Source organism: Leptodactylus fuscus, chromosome 10, assembly GCF_031893055.1.
Source record: "Leptodactylus fuscus isolate aLepFus1 chromosome 10, aLepFus1.hap2, whole genome shotgun sequence".
NCBI lineage: Eukaryota > Metazoa > Chordata > Amphibia > Anura > Leptodactylidae > Leptodactylus > Leptodactylus fuscus.
Window position 1 is genome coordinate 56402525 of NC_134274.1, and position 22609 is coordinate 56425133.

Below are 22609 nucleotides of genomic sequence, written 5' to 3' on the forward strand. Positions count from 1 at the left end.
TGTTGAGTGTGGTACTCACCACACTCACCATGTCACCAAACAGCACAGTATCTGTAGCCCTATATACAGGCCCACTGACTGAATACAAGACTGTAGATACCTGTGATGATAATTAGTGGACACACCGAGATTTATCATCTCCCTTTGGTCACATTATTTTAGGGGTTCCATAATTTCTGTCCAGGACTGTTTCATGAGTTTTTTATTTTTTAAAAAGTATTCTGTTGAAACATGGTTGAAAAGCAATGTCTGACATTCATTTGTTCATTTTCATAGAATTTTTATTTATTATTACTTTTGTCAGATTCAAGTTATTTCTGTTACCATTGTGGGTTTTTCTTTCATTAAACGAGGGGTACCAACAATTATGTCCATGTGCGTATGTATATGCACAGTTTTTACACCATCTTTCTGTAATATTTCCAAGTATTTGATTCAAGATTAAAGGAAAAAAGTGAACATGACACAGTGTAAAAAATCCTCTCTTTCCCAGTATTCAGTAATGTCCTAGAGTAAGTGTATTTCCTTGAAGTCTAACAAGCAGAGACATGTACAAACCGCGTTGACCTCATTAACATCTAAACATCAAACTTTAAACAAAAATGCCTGTTCTGTCCAATTTTAGCAAGACACCTCTCCTCCAGCAGCTGTCTTTACCAATACTGTTCTTAAAGTACACTAAAGTGCTTTGAAAAATTCATGTGCCTTTTTGTCTGTGCCTGACAAGTGCTGAGATCTTACGCACTAATTTTTGGAAATTGGAGCTCAAGTATATCCAGCAGGGAGGTCGCTCTTTGAAGAGGTAAATTGTTTACAAGACACATTACCATGTGCGTGCAGCTTATCGTGTCTGTGCTCAATTCCCTCAGCAGTATGTAGACACTTCATTTACCAGAAGTTATCAAGGGGCATAACTAGTACTAGAGTTCACATTCTCTTCAGGTCAGGCAGGTTAGGCCTTATCATTCATCTTGTAGCTTGCATGCAACAGAGGATGGAACAAAGGATGGAATTAAGTGTTTAAGAAAGTACTGTTAGGTTTTGTGGTTAGTAAGGATTTGTAGAAATTACCATGTTTTAAGTCATAAATTAATACATTATTGTATGTATCTGTGTGTATGTTTATATAATTATAGTATTGGGGCATATATATCACTAGAGGGCTGACACTTTTCTGTCTACATACACTCCCGAATGTAAGGAGCTCAGCATTTACAACACATTTATGAACAGTGTGCAACACAAAGAACATAAAAATACAACTGGGTCAACACTTGCAAATGTGCCCCAGATTGGGCTTGATTTAAAATTGTCTTATCTTATGACACATTTATGAGATCGAAACAGTACTAATATGGCTCTGAGGCCTGGTTTACATCTGCATTCGGTAATCCGTTTGGGGAGTCCGCATGGGGACTCCCCCAAAAAGACTGCCAAACGCATTGGAAAGCGGTGTGCAGTGAAAACACATGGACCCCATAGACTATAATGGAGTCCGTGTGCTTTCCACGTGTTATCCACACGGAACATGCAGACAGAAAAGTACTTCACGATCTACTTTCCTGTCCGCATGACACACCACTTGCCAATGCATTTGGTAGTCCGTTCGGGGGGTCCCCATGCGGACTCCCCAAACAGATTACGGAACGCAGATGTGAATTATGCCTCAAGTGATTTTTTTGTGCAAGATATAGCAGGTTTAATATGTTGTAAAGTCAGTTGAAGATTCAATTGAGAGAGAATTTTGGTGTATGGGTAGATTTTTTTGGTACAAAAAAAAAAAAAAACTGAGCCAGAATTTTGACTTCTCAAAAAGTGAGATAGACTTATGAAGGTCCATTAGACATATTTATAAGTGTCTAAGGTCTTGTGCACACGGAGTTAACGCAAGCGCATTTTAGCATAATACATATGTATAGAATTTCATTGAAGTCAATGGGAGTGTTATTTTAACACGTGTATTCTATACACGTTGTCAGGGTCTAGGGTTTCTAGGTGGGGTGGCATAGACACACAAGTCCAGTTTCTTTAAGTCCAAAACAAAGGTAGAGTTTTATTTTCACTCAAAAAGGTAGTGCAGCAACAAAAGGAAACAATACAAAAATAAATCCCTGCCCGGCTAGGCTCTAACTGAACATAGAATAGGTTACCTCACCTAGAATAACAGAAATCTAAAAAAAAAAAAAAAAAAAAGCCAGTAGAATCATTCAGGACACAGCTCCAAAAATATGACCTCTCTGCCAGCTCTCCAGCCAAGCTCTGCCAAAGTGTTGCTGCTGGAGCTGGCTTCTTAAGCCTCCTTGACGAGGAGACTCTCTGCAGCTGAGTCGCTGCCGGAACATCCCCAAAGTGTGGGCTGGAGGGGGGTGGAATGACAGGTCCCACTGTCAGCAGACGAAAGTTGTCTGCTGAGAACAAACATTCCTAGAGTTTTCTCATCTCACCCACCTGAGTAGTCTGGGTGAGATGTACACCCCCTCCATTACTTGACCAGCCATCGGCTTACAATGTGTATTATGCTAAAATGCGCTTGCGTTAATTCCGTGTGCACAAGCCCTAAAACTACGAATGGGATTCATAGTTTTAGATCATGTATAGTTCAATAGCATTGATAAATATGTCCCACTCTCTCTACTGTCTGCTGTTTTCTCAAGTCTTAAGGTGTTCCTTCAATACCTGTTGGATGAATGCTTATTTAGCCAGCAGCTATTCCTTCTAACTCCCCCATACACAGTCACACACAGATAAACATGCATATGTTTTCAGTGTAGAGGAGCAAGTAAACTTCTGCCAGACACCTTATCTTTTAGACAACAAAAGATCAGGAATGATAGAATCCAATATTCCCGATCCTGTCTTCCTCCAAGAGTCAGGATACCCCAATACATATAAAATAGTTGGCTAGGCCCACCAAAATTGGCAGGTTATGTTGAGATTTCACTTAGGTGTATGGAGCCTTAAATACATTTTCAAGAATAAAATTGTAATACACACTACATCAACTAATAAGTATATGTTAGGTAATAATATTTGTCAATGTCATAGTAGTACTAAGTTATTAGGAACAATAATAGCACTTGTAACTTGCTAAATGCACTTTTCCAAAATGTCTGACTGGGTTAAGTGCAATGTAATCTTTCTCCTCACGAAATAAGAAGTCTCCCCTTTTTTTATTTGCAATAGGCTTCTGGTTGATAATTCATCCTTATATTTACAGGATTTTTCCTCTACCTCTACTAAAACATCTTCTAGTATAGACTACACTATGCAAATAATTAATAAAGTTAGAGAATGTTCCGTAGAGCTTATGGGTCAACGTATTCTAGCAAACAGTACTGCTTGAATTCCTGCTTCTTGTATCAGTATACAAGGAGTTAACCTGTAGTGAATGATTCTTAACTTGCGGTCAGAGGATTAAAAAGAGACAAATGCAATACTAAAATACTAAACTGGTAGCACAGTTGGGCAGGAGCCAGTGCAACACTGGCATTCTTAACAGTTAGATCATCTCAGCTTCATGTGCCAAGAATACATTAGTGTTACAAAAAAAGAGAGAGACCCTTGGCCAGGAGACAAAAATAAGTTACTAATTGTGGAAGCGTCTAAGTTTCCTGTCAGAGCCAAATATATAACAGGTCTTTAATCTAAAAGGTTAATTGGCAAAGAGAACAAACAAGTCCACTTTATGTCTCCAGCCTTGTGACTGGGATTTAGGATTGGGATTCTACAGTAGTCATTGCCATTCTGTAGCTCAGTGATGAAGACAACCTTTTACTCTTAATAGATGCTTATTAAAGATGAGCGAACAGTAAAATATTCGATATTTGTTCCGAATAGCCGCTCAATATTCGACTATTCGAACGAATATCAAACCCCATTATAGTCTATGGGGAAAAATACTTTGTTTCAGGGGATCCCACCATTTGACTCAGGAGAGTCACCAAGTCCACTATGACACCCCAGGAAATGATGCCAACACCCTGGAATGCGGCACACATTGAGTATAGTGATGAGTGAAAATTTATTTAGGGACAAATGGTAACAGTGATAATGCCATGAACAATAGGGTTGACAAGCATATATGGATAAAGAGGCCACAAGATCAAAAAGTATAACGTTTCGGTCCTTTAGACTGTCATCAGATATGATCAAGAGTGTGGCAGGCTGGGAGAAATAGGCTGCTACATCTGAGATCGGACCACAATGGAAACTGCTGTGGACCGATCTTAGACTCCGCCTCCTCCGGCAGAACCAGCTAACTCTGCCTGTAGATCTATCCCTATCTCACAGTCACATAGTTCACAGCTCAAATTAATCGAATGTTAAATCCACCATTCGTCTAAAGTGGAGGTCACCTGATTTAGCCAGCCAATTACTTTTTCCGATTTTTTTTCGATGCCTCCGTTGTTGTAGTTCCTGTCCCACCTCCCCTGCACAGTTATTGGTGAAAAAAAAAAGCACCAGGAAAGGTGGGAGGGGATACGAATTTTTACTGCGTTTGCCTTGTGGTGTTCGATTCCAATCGAATACCTCGAACGGCCTGATATTAGATCGATTATGTATTTGAGCGAACAGTGTTCGCTCATCTCTAATGCTTATAACATTTGCGCAAAAGTCCTTAAAATGTGCAGAGATCAGCTGTGTGGTGTTATTACCCACATGTACAATATGATCCTGAAGCTGGGAGTGGTACCACAACTGTGGAAAACATCTTGTGTGATATCAGTTCCAAAGACTCCTCATCCGATGAATATCAACGGCTACAGACCTGTAGCACTGACATCCCACTTGATGAAGTTCCTAGAGAGACTGGTCCTGGCACATCTCCGACCTCTGGTGAGCTCTGCCATGGACCCCCTCCAGTTTGCCTATCGGGCGTGCATTGGGATGGATGATGCCATCATCCACCTTCTACACAGAGCTTTTTCTCACCTGAAGGAACCAGTGAACACTGTGAGAATAATGTTCTTTGATTTCTCCAGTGCTTTTAACACCATTCAGCCAGGGCTACAGAAAACAAGCTGGACATTGCTTTGCTGGAGTTGATCATCACCTGTCCAACTGGATCCTAGACTACCTCACAAACTACCTCAGTAGGTGAGAGCCCAGGTTTGTGTGTCTGGCACTGTGATCTGTAGTACGGGGGCATCACAAGGTACAGTTCTTGCCCCTTTCCTTTTCACACTGTACACTGATGACTTTAACCCCTTAAGGACACAGCTCAAAAGTATGTTAAGGACCAGGTCTGTTTTTTCAAAATTGACATGTGTCACTTGAAATGGCAATAACTTTGAGACGCTTTAACTTACACAAGTGATTTTGAGAATGTTTTCTCGTAACACATTATACTTCATGTTAGTGGTAAACACTAATCAATATTTTTGTATTTACTTATTAAAAATATAGGAAATTTGATGGAAATTTGGAAAAAATTGCAATTTTCAAAATGTGAAATTCTCTGCTTTTCAGGCAGATAGTCATACCACCCAAATACATTAATAAATATTATCTCCCATATCTCTGCTTTATATCGGCATCATCTTTTGATTGTATTTTAATTTATTTTGAACGTAACAGCGATTTTCCAGATTTACAAGAAATGTAACTGTTTGTTTTGTTTGTTTGCTTTACACACTTTATTTTATTTTTTAAACTTTTTTACATTTGTGCTGTAAGCACACTAGAACCAGTGATCAGAGAGGATCACTGGTTCTATACGAACTATAGACTTGCAATACACGTGTAGCTAGCTATGCAGATGCATAGACTAGTTTGCACTCGTCCTGGCATCCAAGGGGTTAACCCTCCCCCCATCGGAGCTCGCTCCGATGGGGGGGAGGGATTAAGGAGCAGCATGTAGCTGTAAATTACAGCTCACACAGACTCCTGATGCTGCCGGCAGCATGCTTTATAGCCCGGCCAAACCTCTAGGGTGCCATGATCACTATGGATCATGGCACCTTAAGGGTTAAACAGCAGGGGTCGGTGCAATCACCATCCCTGCTGCTACAGGGGAAGCCTGGCTGTCAGATACAGCCGGCCTCCCGTGGAGATCGCACACGCTCTGCTTCTGAGCCCGTGCAATCTCAATCACGTACAGGTACGTGGGAATGCGGGAACTAACCACATTCCCTGACGTACAGGTACGTGATTTAGCGTTAAGGGGTTAAGTGCAACTCATCTAGCTGTTACTTGCAAAAGTACTCCGATGACTCTGTAATAGTAGGCCTTATCACAGACAGAGATGACAGGGAGTACAGAGACTTAATCCAGGATTTTGTGTAATGGTGTCAGCGGAACCACCTCAGGATTAATGCTGGGAAGAGCAAGGAGATTGTGGTGGACTTTAGTAAGCGGAAATATGCACCAAAACCAGTGGACATCCAGAAGACGGGCATTGAGATAGTGAAGACCTATAAGTACCTGGGAGTGCTCCTCCATAATAAGCTGGACTGGGCTGATCACCTGGATGTGCTGCGCAGAAAAGGTCACAGCAGACTCTACCTGCTCAGGAGGCTGAGGGCCTTTGGAGTCTAGGGGCACTTCTTAGGGCCTTTTTCAACTCTGTGGCAGTATCAGCCAAATTCTTCAGAGTGACCTGCTGGGGGAGAAGCATACCAGCCAGGGATAGAAATAGACTTGATAGGCTGATTAGACGGGCCAGTTCAGTCCTGGGGGCTCCCTGGAGCTAGTACAGGGGGTGGGTGACAGAAGGATACTGTCCGTGGTGAGCTTCATGCTGGAGAACAACTCCCATCCCATGTATGAGACCGTGATAGCACTCCTTCCTCCCAACTGCAGTCAGGCTGTATAATCAACATCAGGCTAAGCGAAGATCACTCCGCAAAGAGAACTTAATGATCCTACAGTCTTCTTTTCTTCTTAGCTGCTATGACTCCTAGTATCTTTTCTATCTGCTATATGTCTTCTTTCTTGTAATATATTACTGTATTATCCATGCTGCTGTAACACACTGAATTTCTCAAAGGTGGGACTATTAAAGGATTATCTTATTTTATCTTATCTTTAAAGTCTTCTTTATAAACCGAACATGCAATGGTATTTAAATACACTGTATGTTTTTATTCTGATTTTTTTTAGCTCTGATAGAAACTCAGACTTTAGATTCATACCATATAGTACTGTCTATAAACTGTTTAACCCTGAATAAGGTACTGTGTCATCATTAGTACCTTGCAGAGGACAGTGCTTGTTGTGCAAACCATGTGGATCCTATGTGGTTAAACAATGTGTTTGATCTAGTTCATGGTATTAAAATTGAAAGCAAAGACAATTTTGAAGTTAGTGTTCAGAAGTGGCAAACAAGTGATAACTTTCCTAATAGCCCAAATAAAGTCATGACATTTGACCCAGCAAGCAATTTTTGGAATGTGGGATGTTTTTTGACCATAGACAAACACAACAGTTTGAAGGCTAAAGGTTAAGCAAACCAAAAGAGTGAGATGGGGAAGTGCTTACAATAATATATTGTTGAAGGGAAGATGTTAAGTTATTTTTTTAGCTTTAGTTTCTTATGACTTATTTACTTCTTGAACTACGTAGCTTAATGCCTTTTTGACCTTCAGTTGTCATCCTCAACATTTCTATAAACATGTGAGCATATTCAGTAGGACGACTATGCACTACTAGACACATGTCTGTATGCCACCAATGAGTTGACGGCAAATCCTATGTAATTCAGTTTCCCTGCTCTTTTAGGCTGCGGCCGCGGGAAAAATCGCAACATTGTACAGTACTTGCAAAGTGGATAGGATTCATGCAAATCGCATGCCCATTTTGCAGAAAAAATCGCAGTGCGGACACGCTGCAATTTCCAAAATCGTTGCAGTTTTGAAAATGGCATCATGTCAATTATATCTACGGGAATGCCATCGGCTTTCCCATAGACATATATATTTTATTTTTTTTTTTGGAAGATTGTGAGCCCCACATACAGCTCACAATGACTCCAGCGCTCTAAAGCTGCAGTGCTAACCACTGAGCCACCGTGTGGCCCCTCCCATAGATATAATTGTCACAGAAAGTCCACGGAGGAAAACTCCATGAACTTTCTGTTCAAACCGCTGCCGGAAGAATCACAATGTGTTCACAGAAATGTAGGGTATTTGAGTTTTTAGGAAATGCAGCAGAAAAAAAAAATGTTATACAGCCCCAGCAAAAGTGAATCGAATTTTATTTATTCTCTCCCCACATTGCATAAAAAATTCTGAGGAAAAATTCAGCATGTTAATTTTTCTTGGGAAAATGCTACATACACTTATATATGGGAGAAGCAAGAGTGCAAAGCATAGAGGAAGACCAGTGTTTTTTTTAGCTGTGGTTTGTTACATGTTCCTTTATCTTTAAAGGGATTTCAAGAGTATAATAATTGTACACGTTGGTCCACAATGGGGCAATAATAGTGTGTGCAGGGGCCACTATGGGGTAATAATAGTGTGTGCAGGGGACACTATGGGGCAATAATTGTGTGTGCAGGGGCCATTATGGGGCATAATAGTGCATGCAGGAATGCGCAGGGGGGGCGTTCAGTAGGGGTCTTCAGCGTCAGTCAGGGGGGCCCCATGTCAAAAGTTCGCCACGGGGGCCCTGCCATTCCTAGTTATGCCACTGATACAGCCCCCTTTAGGTTGAAAATGTGAAGACTACTACTACTGGCAGTGATCATGTACTACAAACTATGCATTCACTTCTGGAAGACAGAAAATCCTTTTTGTGGTCAGTACCAACCAGCTTGATGCACATACCTGGTTAACATCATACAATATACAGTACCTTGCATACCTGCAGGACCAAAGTCTTGCCTGGTGAGAAACACAGCATGATCGTGGTGTTCTGCGTGATCTGGATCTGAACGCTGCTGGGAATGGGCCCAGCGACACACTTGTTCAAGACTCCTAGATGGATTTCCACGTTCAATGAGACTGATAGACTAAAAAATAAAATAAAAGTAAATGTCAACAGAAATTATAGAATCCATGCAAACACCATAAATAGTTCATGAATGGAAGTACTTTATATTTTATTAGTTAGTACTTGGTTTGCTTGTTCAGCTGTTTTAGTCGGCTACTTTTTAAGGACCAGTGAAAAAAAGATTTATTAGAACCAAGAATTTCAGAGTATATAAGCAATGCTGTTCTAGGCCTTGTGCACATGTAGGCTGTATTGTTACACAGAATCAATGTAGCTCCATGTGTACTGCCACATAGTGCGCCATATGGTACTATATTAACAGTACAACATCTCTTGCACTAATCATACTGAATCCAATATGAAAAACCCTGTACAGAGGCATTCAGTGTACTATAGTCCTATAAAAATTTGGAGTTGTCAGTCCAGGTTGTACCTAGTTGTTTACAGAACACCTTCATATTGTTACCCAGTTTAATTTGAAACAAAATTGGAACAATAACCTTCAATGTGTCAGTAATCCCTTTTCAACTCTACCAGTCTGTCATTTAATTGTTCTGTTTTCACTATTTTACATTTCTGTTGATATAGCTGGTAGGACAAATTGTATTTTGGGCTGCTACCTGCCTTGTCAGCCTTTATTGACTAGGCTTGTAGAAGGTAACATGGATAGAATTGAAGCTTACTCTGATGCTGGCTGTCAAAGGCAGATGTCAGCTGTGTGACACAGCCAATACACTCTGTTCCAGCTTTTGCTGTACATATATGGCAGATATTAAGAGAGTTAACCCCTTTTAGATATGAATACAGAACTTATCACAATACTATTGTGTAACAGTAACAATTTTAATAGGTATAGGTATTGTGTATATGTTATTATGGTGCTGACATTTACAATGAAGTTCCTTAACAGCACAGGGGTTAAAGAGATTGTCCAGGTCTATAATATTGAGCTCCATTTCCTCTTCTCAGGAAGTGACGTCATGTACTTTGATCATAAGTTAAGACCCATTCATTTGAATTGGACTGAGCTGCAGTAAGGCCATGTGACCAATGGATGTGAAGAGGAGAAGAGGATGTGGAACTCCGTATTCTAGTCCTGGTGAACCACTTTGAGCTAATGATTTGATTAATAACACTCTGATAATGAGATTAACATGTGATGAAAACTATTCCATACATTTGTCACTTGGAGACAATAAATGATTTCCAATGTGTAATGTGCACATTCCTTGTGTACTGTATGACTAGCTGACAAACACCTGGATTAAAGCAGTATTTCTTGATTGCTTACCTGCCTGTATCCTACCATGATCATCCGGACTAATACTATGTTGATATGGACCCCCAGCGACTCATCGTGGTAAATTTCATCTACCTGAAACAGAAAACCCAATTTAATTACTTGGAGGGCATATCTGATACATTAATAGAAAAATGTATACAACCTAAAAAAGTTGAATTGTGAACCTGTAAACCTGACCTGGATTACTATCGTTTTAAATATAATACAATCTGTGTATATTATCAAGCCTCGAATTTTGGGTTGGTATGGAAAGTGTTAATACCACTGAACTGTAAAGAAGAGACAGAGGACAGCTAGCAATATGGAATCCCCTTCCTTCTGGATCAAGGTATCACATATCCCACTGACTTTGCCTTTTCATTCCTAGAACATAGTTCCAATTGTGCTCCTGGTGGATGGAGGATGAAGCCGCTTTGAAAGATGTTAACGCCAAATAAAGAAACATATATCAGAGGACAGACTGTTTGGAGAGTCTCCATAGATACATAAATATACAAACTTTCTGTCCTTCCCCTTTTTACCACTTGTTTTAACAGACTTCTGCAAACTTTGCTGAGGCCTAACTGGAAGGGTAATAGAAGCAAGTAGGAAAAATGTAGTGGAGTATCATGTGAAGTTGGGAAGAAACTATTCCAGCTCCTGAAGAAAGCAGCTAGAAGATAAAAAGGACTGAAAAAGAAATGAATAGACTTTATACTGGTGTATGTCTAAAATTATGTAACAAATAAATCTGCTTGTAAATAGGAATATTCCTAAGGACTATTTCAGATTGTCCATAATACAGGTGTTGCTATTATACATGTAAAATCCAGAAAACCCATATACCATAGTGTTCTAATTATGGTTTTGGCAAGCCACAGGATGTATGCATGTTATATAGATATCTTTTGGGTCCCCAAGAAGACCAAAAGTATGTAAACCTGAACGCTAGTGAGAATCTAGCATAAGTAAGGGCTATTTATTTATTTGTTGCACTTTTTTTTATTGGTACCAATGTTTGGTATGTATGACTTTTTGATTCCTTTTTATTACTATTTTTTGTGGAAAGTGAGGTGATCAAAATACACTATTTTGTGCATTGCAGGATGTTTTTGTTTTTTTTATTTTGTTGATCTTGTCCCCAGATGCCCTGGATGCTGTGATCGCTATTGATCACAACATCCAGAGGATTAATCTTCCAGAGTCTGAGTATCTTCTGACTCTAGCAGCTAGTCCCAGCCCATGTGTCTGTGGCATTACAGCACTGTACTATTGCAGTGCTGAGCTTTAATTATAGGCGCAGTTAGCTCTCCTCCAAAAAGAAAATAGCCTAGTCCAGGGGACCTCAAACTTTTTAAACAGGGGGCCAAGTTCACTGTCCCTCAGACCATTGGAGGGCCGAAATATAGTTTAAAAAAAATGTAAGATTATGCACTCCACAGTAGCTCCCCCCACAGTATTATACATTCCACAACAGGTTCCCTACAGTATTATATGCGCCACAGTACGCCACCCACCCACAATATTATGTGCTCCTCAGTACACCCCCACACACAATATTATGTGCTCCTCAGTACACCTCCCCCCACAGTATTATATGCTCCTCAGTACGCCACACACAAACACACAATATTATGTGCTCCTCAGTACACCCCCCCACAGTATTATATGCTCCTCAGTATGCCACACACAAACACACAATATTATATGCTCCTCAGTATGCCCCAACCCCCCCCCCCCCCCGTATTATATGCTCCTCAGTAACCCCTCACACTGTATTATATGTTCCTCAATACGCCCTCCCTACACACACACACAGTCTTATACTTACCCATGAAGAGCTGCCGGGCGTCCTTCTTTTGACTGCAGGAGCTGATGGCTTACGACCTTGCACCTGCGTCGGGGAAGAGGTCACACTCTGCAGTCAGTGTTGGCTGCATTTGCACATACAACTGAAAGTAGTGATTGCTCTCTAATGGGGAATCCTGTACCAGATTCCCTGTTAGTGAGAGATCTGGGTGACGGTGCATGGGCCACATGCGGCGGGCTGGAAGAATGTTCTTGGCATGTGGCCCGCAGGCTGTAGTTTGAGGACCCCTAATCTAGTCTTTCTAGTGCCACCTAGGGATGTCTTCTTTGTATATTAATGTCTATCTCTTTATACAGCCTTGAAACATAATTTGGGCTATCCACCTAACCAAAGATACCCACCTCTAGAAAACACTGTTTCTGTTTTTTCCCCCTCATCAGTTTTTTCTCTGCACAATACATATGTGCGAAATGCCATATGTATACACCCTGAAAAGGACAATCCACTGAATTTTGTAGCATTTATTAATGTTTTTTGAACTAGCTCATGCAAGGTGAAGAATTTGGTCTGAAGTTCTGAAGTATGGTAACATGTAGCCAAATAAGACACAGATTATTTTAACAGACCCACCACTGTTCATTTGCCCAGCCTCTTATCTGCTTAGTATAAGAATTGATAGACTTTCCCAGCAAGAATCTCTACCCTTTGAGAAACTGAAATTAAACAACCTTTTGTGTCTTGATGAGAAAAACACCTGCAGGTTACAATTTCCCAGAGAGAATATCAGTTATAAGCAATAATAAAATGCTCTTATTTCTGCTCAGAGCATAGTATTGATGGGATTGGGCTTCCAATAGTTGCAGAATCTCTGCTAAAATAACAATCTCCCACAACAGAGTTATGCTTCGTGAAAATTAATGGCACTCATTCAAGTACAGATGGAGCAGACTGTTGTGAAACTTGACTCTGTTTAAACTGCAAATGTCACCTCTAAGGGAGTTCTAGAAATGGTGTAGAACAGTGGGGTCTGGCCTTTTCCACAACTTCTGACCACCTCAGGGAAATGGAAGCAGGACTATTTCTATCTAATCCATGATATAATGAGATGGCAATAAACCTTTAAGGCTAAGGCCCCACATGTTGGGTCTACAGTGGCATGTCCACAGCAAACATCCTGCAACAGACCTGCCTAGGTCAAAATCCAGCCGAAGAAGTCTGTTTTTTGTCATGTCTCACAGCTGCAATTCTCAGACAGCTGGCCCTGGTTATTTGCCTTTCTTTACAAAGGTTAAAAACCTTCAGATGAACTTGCAGCAATAATTGTCATGTGGGTTTGTTTCTATGGTGTGAACAGGCTACTACTATACATTGCAGAGCATTAGGTATGCAACATGATCAGCTTATCAGCAGTGCAGCCTCTTAATTGTATAACAGAAACAGTGCCATGCATTATAAAGAGGCTGCTCTTGGTATTGCAGCTTGTTTGCATTCCCTTGAATGGGACTGAGCTGCAGAAAAGCCATGTGACTGATAGGTGTGATCTTGGTCACAAAGAAGTCCTCATACTGTTTGTCCAACCACCACTTTCTTCAATCAGTTGATCAGTATGAGCGTAATATCAATCAGGGGGTCACACTACTATTGATCATCTTTCCTACGGATAAGCCATCAATATTTAAGGCTGTGAAAATACAGGTAAGGATCTGTGTTAGGGAGCCTTCACACGGAGTAAACGCTCCACTCAATCTGAATGTAAAACTCATTCAGATTGAGCGGCGTTAAGACAGATCCCATTGATTTCTTTGGGTGCCGGCATACGCGCGCTCCCCATTGAAATCAATGGGGGGCTTTTTTTTACCTATTGCTTTCAATGTGATACGCGCGTATGCTGGCATCCCATTCAAGTCAATGGGATCTGTTTTTTACGCCGCTCACTCTGAATGAGTTTACGTTCAAAAGGAACGGAGCGTAAACTCCGTGTGAAGGCTCCCTTATACTTCTACCTCCTGCTCAATCTACTGGCTTGGGCTCAGAAACCCTCAGCAAAATCTACAACAATGTAATGAATTTACCGCATCCTCACATTGCAGGAACAAAAAAAAAACATGTGGAAGATACTGTAAATTGTAAGATACATGCACTTAAATTATGGCAGGGGAATTCTAGCTGCGCAATCACAAGCATTTCCACATATAATTAATATGGGGAGAAAGTGCAGGAAAATGCATCAAAAGCTCAAAAAAAATACTGTAGAAAAAAAAATAACTGTGATTCACCTCTATTTTTTTCCCACAGTGTTTGTTTTAGCTGCGTCTCACTGTTGGGCCACATTATAGTCTATGGGGTCCATATGCTGTCCCTGCTCACCATTTGCGAATGCGTTCGGACTCCCTGAACGGATTTTCGAACGCAGATGTGAACCAGGTCTTACACATATACCATATATACTCACACATATAGATTATTACACATTACACATATAGATTATTATAGCATATATACTCACACATATACATTATTATTGTTTGAGTCCTGTATGTTTGTATACAGGTATATGTGAGTATATACAGTATGCTATAATAATGTGTATGTATATATGTGAGTATATATAGTATTCATACATTCATATAAGTATATATATGACATATATGGTATGTGAATGTATATAAATGCATATGTGTTTATAAGCATAAACACAAATACATTTATATACTTTCACATACCATATATGTCATATATATACTTACATGAATACTACATACACTCACATATATACATACACTCACACATACACATTATTATATCATACTGTATATACTCACATTTACCTGTATACAAACATACAGTACTCAAACAATATACAAGGCACATACTTTACACAAATGCACACATATATACATATTAAACATACAGATTTTACCAAAAGAATATACTTACATTTTCCAGCAGTGAACCATCGTAACCAGATGTCTTCCTGTCTTCCCCACACACTACGATGTGAGAGGACTCACTGTGAGGAGGAGGGGGAGGGAGGAAGTCTGGGCAGCACAGCAGGTCCTCATAGGAAAGCAGCTAAGTGCAGGATTACAAGCGGCCATTAGCTGATGCTGAAGGAGCACATGGCATCCTCCCGATATGTACTTTCCCTATATATCGGGAGGACACCATATACAGCATCAGCTAATGGCCGCTGATTGTTGAGGCAAATGCATTGGACAGGAGCCCGATCGGGCCCCTGTCCAGTACATCTGCTTTGGTAAAATGAGGACTTAACAGTTGGGGCTCAGGGCCCACCGGGGGATTCATTGGTGGGCCAGTCCGACCCTGTACACAGTCATCCATATACCATATATACCTACACAGTCATCCATATACCATATATACTCACACATACCACATACATAATACCATATATAACTGCACAGTCATCCATATACCATATATACTCACACATATACATTATAGCATATATACTCACACATATACATTATCCTAGCACATATACATTATTACAGCATATATACTCAAACATAACAAACATAGAATTCACACAGTATACAAGACACAAATTATAAGCAAATGTACACATACGTAATAAATATTATATTTTACAAAAAAATCCACACTCACGTTTGTCTGGAGTGAAACTATCCCATCGCTGCAGACTTCTTCCTGTCCCCACACGCTACGATCAGACACTGCTGTGAGGGGGGAGGGGGAAGTCTGGGCTGCACAGACGGGATCTAATAAACTGCTAGGCGTAAGTGCTGATGTATAGTGTCCAAAGGGTTAAGAGGAGCTGAGGGGGATCATCATCACGAAGAACGAGTTCAGCGGCAGGCCAGCTCGACAGCTGCCGAAACTCCGGAGCAGACAAATCATCAACGCCAACAACACGCTCATTATATGGCAGCTCATTATATCAGCGAGCTGCTGAGATGCTGGAACAATCACAGGCACAGTGTGAGGAACAAGTTCAGCAGCAGGACAACTTGAGAGTTGCTGAAACGCCGGAGCAGCCAAACCATTGACGGCGGCAATTTGCTGAATATAGGCGGATCATCGACACCAAGAACCCACAGACAAAGTCGCGGGCAGAGGCTAGTATACTATATTTATCATTTCCTCACTGTCATCTAGATCTCTGCTTGCTGTTGTTCATTCTACTTCCTTCCAGTGCATAAAAATGAATCCATAGTCATGTGATGACAGTCCATGGTCATGCACAGCTTGTTACAAGATGGAACTCTGATTACTGTGCAGTGACTGTAACAAGCTGTGCACCTGTGTGTCCATCACATGACCATGGACTGGTTTTTAGCCACTGAAAATGAACAAAGAATGACAGCAAGCAGAGAAATACAAAGCTGAGGAACTTATACAAAAAGTATATTGGAAAATAGAACAACAATAGAATAACATTTATCTGCTGAAACTGGAAAACCCCTTTAAGATGATGCCACAGAAGTAAAGTATGTCTACTCAATTTCTTTTGTTATAACAAATACCAACTTTTGTTCTCTAGATAATCTAGACCAGAGAGTAGCTAAAGGGTTTACATGGAATTAGAAAAACCCAGCTGCTTTTCTCTACAATCAACACCATATTTTTCTAATCAACCCCTTTAAATTATTCTTAATATATAAATGATAGGTTTCAAACATTGTAATTCTAAAATGATTTACATAATAAAGGAAATGGTTTGGTAGACTGCATATTACCTAAACAGCAGAGGTTACACAATACATGTCAACGTCTCATCTCAAAGCCTTATATACCAATAGTAATGATGGTAACCTTTCTCCTCATTTAATAAACACAGTCATCATTCAGTAGCTAGCACTTGTCCCCTGACAGTAATCCTTAGACATTCCGCCACAAATCAAAAAAATGACTCTCTTGACGCGTAACTACTCACAGTCTAATATATTCAGACATGTCAATAGAGAGGTAGAGAGACTTGGCTCCATAGACAATGTTGGATATCTCTCTAGGAACTCAGCTGCAGAATGAGATATTGTGCGTAGTGGAATGTCAACATAAGGAAAATCAGTAACCATTCCTATAAGGAATATTTATACTTTACTGAGTGAACATCTTGAATTGATTTCACAAGCAATAAATGAGTGATCCAACAAGACAATCCCAGCCTCGAAATGTTGTTATAAATTGGTTCTTTGGTTTGCAGTAAAAATTTTACAATAAATACAAGCAATTTAAATACTCAGTGCTCTTCCCTTTTAAATACTTCTGGTATGATGTCACCAATCCTCATTCCCCTCTTCATTTCTGTAATTGGTCACCAGCTTCTCCTACTAGTCTGTGTACACTTTGTGTGATAGTCTAAGACACTCCCTCCTGCTCTCAGCTAGTCCTTCCAAGAGCATGGCGGCTACCCAGTCACGCTGTAGTTTGATAGTCTGAGCCCCTTCCAAACGCATGCTCTTGGATGGACCAACCGTTCAATGTCATCCATGGTCAATTACAAGGTTGCTTCAACAATTACCATAGACATTTGAAAAGCTTTATATCAGTTGACAGTCAATCTTTATATTGCTCAGTAGGATGTTTCTTATGTTACAAACCTCTTGCTTGGCTAAATGAAGAGTTGGAATTAGAAGTAGGTCCTTATACATCATCATCACACTTCCATTATATAAAGATGAGATCCATATACAGATGCTACATTTCTGTAAACTGATAAATATTGGACTAAGCACAGTAATATGGGACTAACTGTACAATATACTTTATAGCCTAGTATGTGACGTTGTATGACCAGTTGATATTAATAGTTCTATGCTTCTCATCTACTAGTATTAACTCAAGCTAATCCCGTATCGTAACTGTTACAGATTGAATCTGACCGGCTGTTAAAATCTGACGGGGATTTTCCATACTTAAATCTGATTAAGGTGGCAGGAACTGGTGGCACTTAAGACAGAAAGAAGGAGACTAGCTCAAAAGTCCAAAGCCTATAAGACGATGAAGCCATGGGACTATTATTTCAGACAACATTATATTAGAGTCATGCAGCTGAAGTAAAAATACTGAGAATTATAATATACTACTGTATATTTTATTTCAGTGTTTTATTTAGATTTGCGGCGGTGCAGTATACTCTATTCTGCTGTAGAAAGACGGTGCATTTCACAGTAAATTTTTACAAAGGGTAAAATCTTCATTAGGTATGGCGTGGAGTTTTTAAAACAGTTTGTGGTGAATTTGCTTTGGATGTACCTTAAGACTATGTTCACACAAGGGGTTTTTCGTCTGAAAAAGTGGACAAGTTTATAGTGGACTAAATCATGCAAAAATGGAATAGATTGATAATAAATTGTAATGTTTTGTTTTTTAATATATTATAACTGTTACTGTTACACCCATCGGGTGGCTTACCAAAGGAGGCCACCTCTCCCCTGTTATATGACTTAGTACTTTTTTTTACAGCAGAATATGCACTTAGGTACTGACTGATGCATCTGACAAGGTAAAAGGCCAAGATCAGAGCAATTCAACATACTGCTATACCAATAAGTATTTGGAAACCCAGTTAGGCCGAGGTGGAATTATGGTCTAGGGGTGTTTCTCCTGGTATGGACTGGGACTCTTGGTAAACTCAATGCCTATTGCCCTATTATAGATAACAGTGTGCTTCCTACATTATGGCTGTTCTATGGGTCGGACCAATGTTACTTCCAGGATGACAACGTCAGCTGTCATGTAGCAAGGTCTACCATGGCTTGGTCTACCAGTGACAACCAGGTTAACTGACTGGACTGGCCTGCCCAGAGCCCAGACTTGAACCCTATCGAGCACCTCTGGGACGAGTTGGATCGCTGAACTACAGGGTCCAGTAGCTGTCCAAAATCAGTGAAAGAACTTACCTGTCTTCTCCAAGCCAAGTGGAATAAAATACCACTAGCCGTCATACAAGGACTTGTGGAAAGCATGGCCCGGAGGGCTGAGGCTGTAATTGCTGCTCGGACCACAGATGTCCAAATACTTATTGGCAGACAGTGTATACAAACACACTGCATCTCAGTTCTGCAAACCTTATAATATGCACAGATTTTTATCGTCTCCATGATTTGAATAAGGTTTTTAAAACACCATTCACTTGCATTGCACTATAGTTTGCTGAAAATGTTCCCTGCTGAATATATCCCGCAATATACTCAGGAGTAATTCTGTCTTTGTTAGACTACACTATATAAATTCTGATATGCCATGGAAACTCACAGCAACAATATTAGTTAGATGCAAGACAAGATGTAAAAACAGTGACCAGCAACAATATTTGCCTAAAACATCTCCGAGAGTAATCATCCGCTCGCAATACATGCTTTTACACAGGCTTGAATACAATTGGTAACTGGAGACGTGCCAGTGAAAATGTAAAACACAGTTCTCTGTTCCCCATTAGTCCCTCAGGGTCCTAAATGTTTTGGGAACAAATGTTCCCTGTTCTTCAGTTCTGCAGAATGAACTACTAGGAAATGAAGGAGAGGGATGTTTGTGCTGTTTCAAAAGCTGAACCTAGACAGATTGGTCAGGAAATTGCATTACAGTGATAAGAATAAGGTAATGTGCACACTACACTTGTCTCTTTCCCTTTCTTTTTTTTTTTCTTTGTAAAGGATCAGGACAGATTGCAACAGTTATCCCAAAGTCTATTCCAAGTCTATTCATTTCCTGCTTTGAGCCAGTCTTTTAATGTATTATCTGCTAATCTGTAAATCATCTGTAAGCAACCCATCACCTCCGATTTCATCAGAATGCTACTTTTCTATGTTTTGTCATCTTAAAATGATAAAGTCGGCTTGTGCAGGATGCAAGGCATGGGCCAACTCTATTAAAACCTAATCTCTCATTGTGGGGGCACGCACCTCCGGGGTTCCCGTGTGCTTCATGTCTGTGGATGCAGATATTGATAAGCTGTGGATTCCTGGCAATGACCCCTCATGCAATCATCCTTAGTTTCTGTATGTTACACTGCATTATGGTGCTTTACTAGGCCACCACCGAGAAGGTCAGGGTCAACAGCTCCCTTTCTACTCCACATATTAAGTGAGACCAAACAGGGGTGCCCCATGCATGCATTCTGTATCTGTAGTTGATGGAGCCCCTGGTAAATGCCCTGTGTGCCAATACTTCTATCCTTAGAGTATCCACCGGCAAAATAAGCCATTAAATGTTGTTATTCTCTCAAAATCTGTTGTTATATGTCCTCCCCTTAGATTTTATTCCCTTCCGTTTTTTACAGGCATTTCACACCTACAGTAGGTTTAGCAACTTCAAGATGGGTGCCCAAAAATTAGAGATCTCCCAACACATGAGATTAACCATTTTAAAATTGTATTTCCCTATAAGTGATAGTCCCTTTTTATAACATATTTATGGGGGTAGATATACCTGCTAACCAGGAACAGGTAAGGTATTCACTCTCAATTATCATTTAATAACTCAGACTAGAGATGAGGGGATTTTTCCAAATAATTTGATCCAAATTAATTTGCGACGAATCTTGTTAAAAAACAGCTATTTCCTGGCTGCAGAGAGCCTGTATAGCAGGGGTAGGGAACGTACGGCTCTCCAGCTGTTGCAAAACTACAACTCCCAGCATGCATACTTGCTCTGCTGTTCTTGGAACTCCCATGGAAGTGAATGGAGCATGCTGGGAGTTGTAGTTTCACAGCAGCTGGAGAGCCGAAGGTTCCCTACCCCTGCTGTATAGTATTGTAGAACACTGTTCCTTGCAGTAACACGCATAGGGAGTCTGTTGTGGTAGTGAAACAATACAGTGAGTCAGTATGACATGCACAGAGCGTTGCTCTTAGAACCACTGCACACTTCATTTATTTGGCCAGTAACGGGGCCAAAATTGACCAACTAACTCAAGTGTGAACTCAGCCTTACAAACCCTGTTCTGTTTCAATATTCTGTATAAATTTCTCCCTATCCTTTCCCTACACTTCTAATGCTCTTTCCCTGAACTTCGTTTGAGCAAAATATAAGTTTTCAAGTCTTTTCTACCAATTTCCCTAGCGTCTGCTGACGTCTCTCCCTGCAGTAAGTACACTGGAAAATACTTGATGACAGATGGTATTTATAGAGATGTGGCATCACTGGGCTGGCTGTTGATTAGCTGTACTCATGGAATTGTGGGTGATCCCGCACTCCCAGAGTTCCTTGCTCAATGTCCTAACATGTGCAGCAGCCATTTTTGGGAAAAATGTGATTCATTACCACGAAGTATGAGGAAATCAAATTCGTCAGCATCGATTCGCTCATTTCTAGCTCAGACCATAACAATGCACCTTAAGCTTTGGTCCACCCCATCAGGATAAATGTATTAAAAATGGAAATACTTACTCTGTCTGCTCTCTGATCCAAGACCATGTGTTACGGTTCTGTGTGTGTGTGTATATATATATATATATATATATATATATAAATAAATATTTTTTTGAAACTACAGAACCTCTTAGATGTAGAACACTACACCGAGGTCCACAGGCCCACTGCAGTGCGGTACTTAATGTGAACAGCTGCAAAGACACTGCAGCCTGAACTCAATGTGAACAATGGGTACTGTGTGACACTCCATGTGAACAAAGTGCAACAAACACAACAAAGCTGCCTAGGGTTAACACTCCACCCAGGTCAGCAAACACACACACTTACCCCTGTGACAGCTAGGGGCCACCACGGAAGTTTAGAACATTCTCCTGCACACAGCTTGGAGTTACCAGGGGAGTTTGCATGATCCTGCACACAGCTTGGAGCCATCAAACACCCATGCTCCCTCACACAGCTAGGAGCCATACATGAAGTCAGACAGTACACATAGGCTATCTCAGAGACCATACCTGCTGCAGATCTACAAGCTGGAACGGCGTCTACCGCTCCTAGCCCTGGTGTAGACCTAACAGTTCAGGGTTTACAGGTCCTACCTAACAGCACTCAGGAGAAGCAGAGGAACCCCACACAGAGGCCTAGTCTGAAACCTGCCTGAGTACTGGAGCCTATCCCTGCAAACTACTGCCATTCACTCCGTGGACTTTGAGGAGATTTTAGTCAAAGTGTGAGCCCCCGGCGGGCGTCGGCTCACACTATTTAAAGGGAAGTCCCCACCCAATAGGGGCGGTGACCATGACCTCACCGCTCATGCTTAGTAGGGGGAAAATGGCACTTAGCTTGTGAGCAGCTCCAATACGTCTGAGCATGTTCAGTAAGGTGAAAGCTGGATAGTTAGGCTCCATTCACACAGAGTAACGCCAGGCGTCATTTGTGTGTAATTTGTGTGTCTTTTACAGCCGTCATAAAACATTTACATAGAGTTCTATAGGAAAAGACGGGCGTCATTTACGGCCGTCTTTTACGGCTGTCATTACAATGACGGCCGTAAATGACGGCCGTAAATGACGGCCGTCTTTTCCTATAGAACTCTATGTAAACGTTTTATGACGGCTGTAAAAGACACACAAATTACACACAAATGACGCCTGGCGTTACTCTGTGTGAATGGAGCCTTAGACTGACCCGCAGGTGGCGCTGTGCGCTATGATAGCAACCTGTGGGAC

At 40.7% G+C, this 22609-nt stretch overlaps 1 protein-coding gene across 1 annotated transcript in view; it reads right to left on the reverse strand.

The window, feature by feature from the left end:
- ADAMTS14 (ADAM metallopeptidase with thrombospondin type 1 motif 14) overlaps positions 1-22609 on the reverse strand; it is a 120780-nt gene that overhangs the window by 66585 nt on the left and 31586 nt on the right. The window contains exons 5-6 of the mRNA XM_075258166.1: positions 10223-10306; positions 8794-8950 (exon numbers count right to left, since the gene is read on the reverse strand). Of these exons, the coding sequence (XP_075114267.1) occupies positions 8794-8950; positions 10223-10306 (241 nt within the window). The remainder of the gene's footprint in view (positions 1-8793; positions 8951-10222; positions 10307-22609) is intronic.